Source organism: Rhododendron vialii, chromosome 2a (genome assembly GCF_030253575.1).
Source record: "Rhododendron vialii isolate Sample 1 chromosome 2a, ASM3025357v1".
Taxonomy (NCBI): domain Eukaryota; kingdom Viridiplantae; phylum Streptophyta; class Magnoliopsida; order Ericales; family Ericaceae; genus Rhododendron; species Rhododendron vialii.
In genome coordinates, this window is record NC_080558.1 from 37100470 (window position 1) to 37110763 (window position 10294).

Consider the following 10294-nt stretch of genomic DNA (forward strand, 5'->3'; position numbering starts at 1 on the left):
AAAAATAATGTAGCAGAAATTAAAATTAATTTTAGTTTAAATTTCGTACAACACATTGTGTGCTAAGGTAACGACAATATAAGGTATTGTTACTGAATTTGTGATTTTTTATATATGTATTTTGCTTGGGTATAATTATTATTGGTTGTGATATGACATATTTTGGTCTTATTACCGAATATTCTAATCGATTTCCTTTGGTAAGACACGTTGTGGTAAGAAAACGTCAATTTATGGTATTATCATAACAATTGTGGTTTGTTATATAATTTGTGGTATTTATATATTTTTTCTTTTGATACAACACGTATGTTATGGTAAGAAAATGACAATTTTAGGTGTTGTCATAACAATTGTGGTTATTTTATAAAATTTGTGGTATTTTACAAATATTTTTGGCTTGGATATAACAATTGTTGATTCTGGTATGAGATATTTTGATTTTGTTACAAAATATCATACGAGTCATAGAATTTTTTCTACAACTCATTGTGATAAGATAATGCCAAATTATGGTGTTGTTATAACATTTGTGGATAGTATTATTTAATTTTTGATATTGTACACATATATTTGATTGGGGTACAAGTATTATAGATTTTGGTACAAGTAATTATGGTTACATAATAATAATATTTTTTAATTATGGGTAACCTCACTACAAGAAAAATGGCCATTCCCGGCATTTTAATTGATGCCGGAAAAGCTACTATTATTGAAATGCCGGAAAAAAATAATTATTACCGGCGTTTGTTCAAAAAAATACCGGCAAAAGTCAAGTTTTCCACCAAAATAAGTACCGCCAAACTATTACCGGCATTTGCTGAAAAAAATGCCGGAAAAATCTCTGTATAATATAAATATTTTTTATTGTGCATTGTAACCTAATATGGTGGCTAGCCCAGTTGATAGCTTCACGCGCGCGCGAGGCAAAGGTCATGAGTTCGAATCTTTGGACAAGCAAATTCTTCACAAAATTTGCGTGACACGCGGGCGACACACAAGCGACATGCAGGCGACACGCAAGCACCCATGTGGCATTTTGTCTTATATGGTACAATTTTTCCTGGCATTTGTACAAATGCCGCAAATGAGTCCATCTATTCCTGGCATTTATAGAGACCTTTCCCGGTATTTGTACCATTACCGACACACTCCTAGACGGCATTTGTTATAAATGCCGGTAATACTTGACAAATGCCGGTAATACTCTTTACCGGCATTTTTTGAACTTTTAGCGGCATTTATGAAATGCCGGGAAAAGTAAAATTTCTTGTAGTGCGGCCTGTTAATGAATTGTTCAATAAGTAAATTTTAAAGTACAAGTCGTAACTTGTATCAAAAATATGCAATAGAAAACCAAAAATCGGCATAATAAAAATCATAAATTATAATAATTTAAACATACGGTATACCTTGTATACCATAGCTTTCTTCAAAGTAAACAGATTATTCCAACAACAAAGACTAGACACCCAACACCAGACAACAAACCTCCAAATCGGGAAAACAAAGATACAAACCAAAGCACAAAAAACACAGGACCAAATTAAAACACAATCCCATCTTTTTTTATTCCACGCTTATTCCACAAAGTTTGATCGTATCAAACATCCTATGAATTCGGTGGTAGAGTATTTTGGACGGCGGCCTTAAATATCATGTCGAAGGCCTTCTGAATGCATGAATTGAATTTTTTTGGATCAATGAAGCCCTTTTCCATCCGGATGGTGATCCTCAACTCGCCTATATAGCTCATAATCGTTATTGCTAGACTCTGCAAAACCATCATTCATCAACACACCATGAGAGTTATACTGCTATATGGGATGTTATTTAGGAAAATGAAATTTCCATATACTGGTCCACCTTATATGTGCAAATGGCACTATTAACTATTGCCAATCAAAAAAATAATATTGGCACCATAAGAGGTCATGCAAAAAGGAAGGGATAGAAGTTGACTAAGTTGGGTCATGTCGAGTCTACTCATATTTTGATTAGTGCTTTTGTTAATCAGAAAACACCGTATCAACGTGCTGAGTTTATTTAACGGTATTGGTATACATGTTGTATTCTACTAGTTAAAAAATAAAGTGTTAACTTGCATGATTGTAAATGGTAAGTTGGTCACAAAGTATAGCCAGTCTTATATATCCATAGTGTAACAATCGTAATATGTACCCAAAAAATGAAAGTGTAACAACCGTAATTTTGATATTGCAATTATAAATTACTTGTAAAGTTTCTTTATTTTTTATTAGCATTTTTAATATAAGTTGAGTTTATATAGAAATTTGCGTACGATCAGTAGGTGTATGCTTCTATATATAGATATGTATCATATTACCCTAATGGCCCGTTTGGATGCAGGAAAAGAATTGTGGGTATTAGTATGGGATGACCCACATTGATGTGATGTTTATGGAAGGAGATTAAATAATAGATTGTTTGGATGACGTATTAGAGAAGGGGGATTAAATAGTACTTCGTTTGGATGATGGATTAATAGGGGTATAAGGAAGGGTGGATAATGTAAAAAGCTGTCAAATGACCCTTTTGTCCTTGTGCATTGTTAAGTTAGATTATTCATGACAATAAATATAAAATTGTAAAAATAAATTATTTTTTCATAATTACGCAATAATAATTTAATTAATTTAATAAGTAAAAATAATTAAGTGTTCCAAATTTCAATTCGTTCGAATCGGTGGAAAGATTTTATTTTTCTGATCATTTAATTTTAAAGAATCATAATTAAATTCTGACTATAAAACTCTCGTTGATGCCAAACAAAGAAAGCCATCATGGTTCACATCGGTGGGAAAACCAACTTAAGACTTTAGCCTTACATCATTTGTGGTCCACGCTGCAGACTTAATTTGCTGTCCATAACAGCTGTCTAACACGTGGCCTGCCCTTGAGTTTCAAAATTTTTGCAGACCGGTTTGGGTCAGCCAAACCGTCACTGGTTCTCCGGTTTAACCCATCAATTTTATCGGTTTTCCTAGAATATGCCAGTTTTAAAAATATAATGGTTATGTCGTTAATTTGGACCGAACTTTGGTCCTATTGATGGTCAAATCAGTCAAATCGGACGGTCCGGTCTTGTTTTTTAAAACATTGCCATAGAGAGAGGAGGAGAGGGAGAGGGGGAGGGAGAAGAAAGTCGGCCCGAGCACCCAGCAAAGCCTCCATTGCCGCCGCCCTACACCGTTTTCTCCGCCGATATGCTATTTTGACAATTAATCTTTAGGAGAGAGGTGTATTTGATCTATCCAAAACCCTTTTCATGCTTGTTATACTATCTTACTGAATTAACATTGCATATATTAAACAAAAAAATCAGAGCTTTCCGAGCAAAAAATCAATTCTGACCAACCGTATCTGCTCGGACAAACCAAACTTGAGCCCTCCACTTCAACACTAGCGGCCACCACTACGTCCATGAAGTATTTGGCTCGATTTGGGCATCTCTGAAATTCCCATCCAAACGGCTTTCAATCCCACGCGAGAGGCTAGGGCACACTAAAGACAACTTGGTTCTCAAAAATTTTCGCCCGAATGGAAATAATCCGGGATTAAGCGGAAAGACTCCGCTTTTAAGGGGTTTCCTAACCCAATTAGGTTTTCTTTTGGTAGCCCAACTTGTCTTTAGCTATACATAGTTGTTAGAGCATCCACAGTGGAATAATAAAAAATGGATAGTCAAAATTTGTCATATTATTTTTTGGTTATCCATTTAAGGGGTTGCTAAGGTTAACAATGTAGAGGTCCACAATGGTACAATCAAAATTAAATAACCAAAACTTGCCATATCACCTTTTTAACTTATAAAAATTTATAAATTGTGACATAGAAAATAATTTTTTTTAAAATAGTTTACAAACTAATAAAAATAGGTTATTACTTATTAGAAAAAGAGAAAATATTTTTTTGAAAACTTTGATTAAAAAAAATAGTTTTCAAGAAAAAGTTAAAAAAAGACAGTTTTTGAATAGAAAAAGTTTTTTTTTTCAAAAGAACAGTTTTTGAAAAAAAAGTTTTAATAAAAAAACTATTTTGAAATAAAAGTGTTTAAAAAAATTTGGGAAAAATAGTTTTAATAAAAAAATGTGTAAAAGAACTATTTTGGCAAAAAAATAAAAACTGTTTTTAAAAGTATTTTTGTTATAAACATGTTAAAAGTATTTTGATTATTGGTAAAAGGTTGGTAGTTTTTATTATCCAATGGTCAAAATTTGATGAGTTGGTAAGATGTTTCTAAGTTTGGTTATTCCAATGTAAGCTCTTTTTAAGCAAATGTTGCTAACCTTATAAATCTTTTTTGTTTTGATTATACCACTGTGAATACTCTTATGTGAACTTTTTATTGTTGTGAGAGCAAATATTGGGGTTTTGGTTTAGGAGATATTTGTCTTTGTTTCTAACTTTAATGAGATTTGGGTAAAAGGGTTTCTACAAACTTTCTTCTTTATAGCTCTTTGAGCAACTGTTTACCCTTGTTTAGTGGAATCCATTGATTGACTACTCATGGAGCAAGTTTACATTCCAAATAAAGCCGAACCACATAAATTGTGTCTCCCTCTCTCGTTTCGTTTGATTCCTTTCACAATCTCTCACGTTTGGTTTGATTCGCACAACAGCCCATTAATTAATTCGATATTCATAATCATCGTTGGTTTATTTGGCTTCCACACAACAGTCCATTGATTTTCCTACAGAAGGAACTCCTGCGGTTATTTGGTTTCCTACAACTTATTCTTATATTTATGGTTTAGCCCCTGTATTGTAATTTTACATCGTTTAACTTAAGTCCCTGAAATTATTTTATTACAATTTTAGCCAGGTAACATGCTTAATTATAGTGTAATCCCTAAAATATGTTTTAGTACAGTTAGACCCGTAAAGTGTTTTACCCTCGGAGAATGTTTTATCATGCTTTAAATCCTGTAAAAATTTTAATTATAATTTAGAACCCAGAGTAGGATTAATTACAGTTTTTCCCATGCATGTTAAAGTACAAATTGGATTTTGACTATGAATTATTTAGAATTACCGCGCCCCCCCCCCCCCCCCCCCCCCCCCCCCAAAAAAAAAAAAAAAAAAAAAAAAGAGAGACCTAGACGCATATAGTATGCTTATTGGCTTACTCGCATAATTTAGTGTAGCATAGCATGAATTAAAGTCCTTCATTGCTAGTTCATCATCGTTCATGTGACGTAAAGGAATAAAAGGAAATGATATGGATCGTGTTGAAAATTGTGGGTGACCTGTAGGGTCCTACGATTGTAGGTGATCGACTTGCGCAGCCTAGGATAGTTATGTTGTGAAATCCTAAGTAAACATGGTTTTGATTAATTTTGGTGAATATGTTTCAGGATAAGGTTGGATATGTACTATAAGTGCATTCCAGATGTCTTTTTAGGCCTCTTGTGATGGTCGCAAATAAATTCAACCGACCAGATAATTTAGAAGTAATCATACATCTAGACCCCTATTTGGACAAGGGGGAGTACTTGAATAATATCAGGGCTATAACTTGGTGGTTAAGGGTATGAATGATTCTCGAGGTAGAGACTTAGAATGACACATAGGTTAACAATAGTTAAAGAAATTGAATATAGTTGTACATTTTTGGTTGTGCAAACCATACACACCGAAATAGTGTTATTTCCTTAAATTTTGGATGATTCACTAAACTTCATAAACTCTATTGGTGGCATATTTTACTCTAATGGGCTTACCTCCTCAAATCAACTCAATCATCTCATAAAGCATTTAGTCAAACTTGAGCATGAGACCAAGTACGATGACAAATTCAATAGACATATATACACATACAAAAACCATTGATATATAAATACTTGGATTTGTAGAAAAAAATTATATTAATCAGCTAATTAGTGTACCTCTGGACTGCCGATAAATGTAAAATATAATCCTTTAATGGGGTGTTTGGCCAAAGCCATTTTCTCAACTGGCCCAATCAAATTCGACATTGCTATGCTCGAGTTCTTCATCGTGTTGTAAAAGTACTGAGCAGCTACCTGCAATATCAGTTTCATGACTTTTATAATTTTCATTTATGGTTGAGAAAACAAGCATCGTTTCTTTTTTCTGGGAACCAAACTCCATAAACCATCATGGTTTTAAAAAAATTTGTAAAGGGAATAAGACTTATATCGAGCCTCTGTGTAAATGCTCTTGTGCGGGCAACCAACAAATATCAAACACATCACCCAAAAAATAAAGAAGGGAAAATTAGGCATAAGGATGATAAAATAGTTTTCATTTAGAGTAAGGACGCTAGTAAAATAATTTTTAGTGGAGGTCCTTCAACTTTTTTAATTTTTTAGCCATAAGGCTAAAACATGTTTAGACACTTTCATAGGGTTTAGGGTGCACTTTTCTATTGTACGATTTTAATAATTTAGGCACTTTCATAGGGTATCGTGAGGTTTTAAGCACTTCGTATATAGGGTACCCTAAGGTTTTAGGTACTTTCATATGGTACCCTAGGATTTTAGGTATTTTCATAGAGCACATTTGTCCTTATGTTTGATTGCAAAAGGTACTTGTCTTTAGCTCAAAAAATATAAATAGGAGGAATTTTTTACTTAGTCTCCCTAAAATAAAATCATGTCAAAGTGTACATGCGTACCTCAGGGCCTCCAAACTTCCTCAAAATCTCCAGCATCCAACCAGTGAGATAAACAACAGCAGAGTTTCTTTTCCTCTTGATGATCCGATGTGCTTCCTTCACAAATCTAAGTGGGTTTAAATTAGCCTGATCATTAGTAGCACCACCACTTAACTTAGGTATGGAGACGTGTAAGAAGGTGAAGTGGTTTCCCCATGGCATCTCGGACTTGGTTTGCACCATCTCTTCAATTGTCTTGTACCCACCAAGGGCTCTGGTGTTTAGCACCACCAGTGCAGTGGCATTTGTGTTCCCCTGCTGTTCATTATGATCATCCTTGGTTGATGATGATTGTTGCATGTACAACCGAGTTCCCAAGAAGATTACCCCCGTAATTACGTCGTTTATCGTCTGTAATTAAACACTACGGTTCAGCAAGGTCGACAAGACTTGGGAATTTTAGCTAACACAGAAGATTGATTTTTAATATGACAAAGTACAGATTACTTTCCTATGTCCTTTTCCCCTCACATTATAAGAATGAAAGAAATGTTTCATATTAAGTTGTTAATTTGAGATTGTAAATATGTGTATCTCCCTGTTATAAGAAAGAAGATACTCCAATGGCAAAAAAATAAAATTACGAGAGAGAGGGAGGAAGAGACAAATTTGGCAAGTAATTAAATCCTTACGACTCCAAGCTTGGCTTTAATTTGTTTGACGCGATCAAGAGAAAACGTTAGGGTAGTTATTACGTTGGGCCGGAACTCCGCTCCATCTTCCCCAGACCGGATCGGCGTCTGCCCATCTTTAACAAAGATCGAACCAAAATCCAATACTGTATCCGCGACACCAGTGAAAACACGACCCAAACCCCCAAGAATCCCATTGTTTTTTCCATCTCTTGTCGAGCTAGATTCACGAGAAGGGAATGTTAAGGGGAGAGAAGGATTGTCAGCTCTTTGTAAGCAAGAAAGAAGAGCACCCATGAGAGAGAAACCATCGCCGAGAGCATGGTGAAGCTTGAAAATTATGTGCCCGGCTGCATTACTAGTAGCGTATTTGAGTACGTGAACTTCCCATAACGGTTTGTTTTGTGGGAATTGATCCAAGGATATTTTTGACAAGTAGTCATTGAAGTATTTGTCGTATAATTCTGGCGACAGTCCGGCGGGGAAAGAAGGGACTTTGATGTGGTCTTCTAGCTTCACTTCCACCCTTTTCCATTTTTGGACTCCATTTCTGTCTCCAACCTGTTTTTTCAAGATTTTTTACCAAGAAAGTGACGAATTTAATTTCAATATAAGGTGCATGCGTTGAAATTTTAATTAAAAAAGCAGAGTTATTTATTTGGTGATCTTACCTTAATTAATACAATTGCGGTACTAAAATATACAAAACACTAGATAAACTTGGAATAAATGGGCAATAGGATTTATAATGCAAAAGTGCTTGGTATCCAAAAAAAATATAGCCGAAATTACTCCAAATAGACTTTTAGAGGTATTTATGACCGTTAATAGACTTTTATTAGTAGTAAGAAATACCTGTTTGAAGTGATTTTGGGGTTTATTTTTCGGGACACCTAGCATTGCTTTTTATAGTGGCCGACCAAAATATCCCAACCACTTGTATATGCATTCACTTTTTCCATTTGGTGGATAATATGGTTAGATCAAAAGAGTTTCTTGAGGAACACAGCCACTCGGTCGCCTAGACACTGAACCAATTTGGGAGCCAAATTTTTTGGCATTTTACATTTTAGATTGTGAGTTATATAGATTTTTGAATTGTGGTCAAAATTGATTACAAATCTGTAGAGTGTTTGGCAAACTCAAGTTAATTAAATTATTTTCTCATTAAAAAAGGAGTGATGAAAGTGCATTGGACGTGGTAGTGGAGGGAGAAATTGAAAATCATTGTCCATCCTTGAAAATACTCCTTTATCGTATTGGAGGTTATATGAAAGTACAGGGGGTGTAAGTGGCTAAAAATGGAGTTTAGGGAGTGTCTCTACAAATTGGGCAAAGTACAGGAGGTGTAAGTACAAATTCCCCTTCTTTTGTTTTCTTTTTTGCTGTTTGTATCTTAATCTACTTTATCCTAAGAAATTTAGGGAGAAGAATGAGTGCTTACGGGAATCGAATCCTACCCATGTGCATGAGAGTATAAAGGTGGCACCAACTAATTTATCAAATCATTAGTTTAGCAGATAAAAGCATAGTAACGTCTGAAATTGTTCTTAAGAGCAAGTACACCAGCATAGGTGAAATGTCATTTTAGCTATTTTGGAGAGGAAAAACTCAAAAAGCACAATTGAACCAGCATAGGTAAAAGGGTAGCTAAAATTCATTTATGAACAGTTGTACTCTATTTTTACTTATGCACTATTCATACTCCTTTTTTTAAATTGTTTCTTTCTCTCTCTCTCTCTCCTCCCTCCTTTCTCCTCTCTTTAAACAATAAAGATAATAGAAAATAAGTGAAAAAATATATATCTTAATTGGAGTTAGGTAAAATAAATAGTATTAATGTAGTTGTGAAAAAAAAGTTGATAGCTAAAGTAGAATTGTGAACTATTCACAAGACAGCATACATATTCACTGGTAAACTTGCTCTAAGGTGTGTATTGTGTGTATGTGTGTGTGTGTGTGTGTGTGTGAGAGAGAGAGAGAGAGAGAGAGAGAGAGAGAGAGAGAGAGTATACCATGATGGAGGAAAAGCGTGGATTGATGGGGAGGAAGACATTCTTGAGCAGGGTCAATGATTGTGAGTCATCAAATGGAATTTCCAATTCCAAAACACCAAGAATACAGAATGACATAACGGAGCTGTTGAAGTATTGTGCGTTAGGGCTCACTGGCATATCACACTCATCGGAGTAGTACTCCATTGTCTCTCTATTCTTTTATCACCTGGCTGGCCTCTCTTCTTTTTCTGAGTTAAAAATTGGTGCATGATTATTGATCCAAATGTTCAGCTATATATAGAATAGTTCCAGCCACATGCATGCCTGCCTAATTAATACGGTGTATTTACTACTACATCATTTTATTGACCTATGTGCGGGAGCAACTTTTACCAGTTATCGGCCCACCCCGGGCATTTGATGGGTGAGTTTAACTTATAGTTTTGTAAAAAAATCACATACGACTATTTTTTTAAATGTTTTTTCGAAAAAAAAAATACATTTTGAAGACATAATTACGTGATCGGAGAGTATTTAACTTACAGTTTGGCAAAAAAAAATAAAATCACCTACAACTATTTTCTCGAAGAAAAATGCTTTTGGAAACTGATGTTTGATTATAACAAAGTTTATGTGCATTAAGTACACGACGAGACGAAAAAGATGAAAGATTCAGATCAAACCATGGGACACAAGGTGGGCCCATAACGGGCACACAACACACACCCTCAACCCATTGAAAGGGTTTCCTTCAATCGGATATATATATATAGAGTCCGGTTCCCTTGAGGGATCCCGCACGGGCTTACCTTGCGGGACTCCCATTTTCCGATCGAATTGGGACGATCCGAGCCGCTCAAAGTGATCAGAACGTGATTTTAAGGGTACCTGCTAGAAATCAGCAAAAAAAATGATTGGGAAGGGCTTGATCCGAGCAGTTTTTTATTGAACGGTTCAGTAAA

At 34.9% G+C, this 10294-nt stretch overlaps 1 protein-coding gene across 1 annotated transcript; it reads right to left on the bottom strand.

The window, feature by feature from the left end:
- Window positions 1-1583: 1583 nt before the first annotated feature.
- LOC131316558 (wax ester synthase/diacylglycerol acyltransferase 4-like) lies at window positions 1584-9622 on the bottom strand. The gene is made up of 5 exons (XM_058345972.1): window positions 9351-9622; window positions 7336-7896; window positions 6665-7054; window positions 5913-6050; window positions 1584-1777 (listed from the first exon to the last, which is right to left on the bottom strand). Exons 1-5 carry the CDS (start codon window positions 9534-9536, stop codon window positions 1616-1618), a joined length of 1437 nt encoding a protein of 478 aa, XP_058201955.1. The 5' UTR covers window positions 9537-9622; the 3' UTR covers window positions 1584-1615.
- Window positions 9623-10294: the final 672 nt, after the last annotated feature.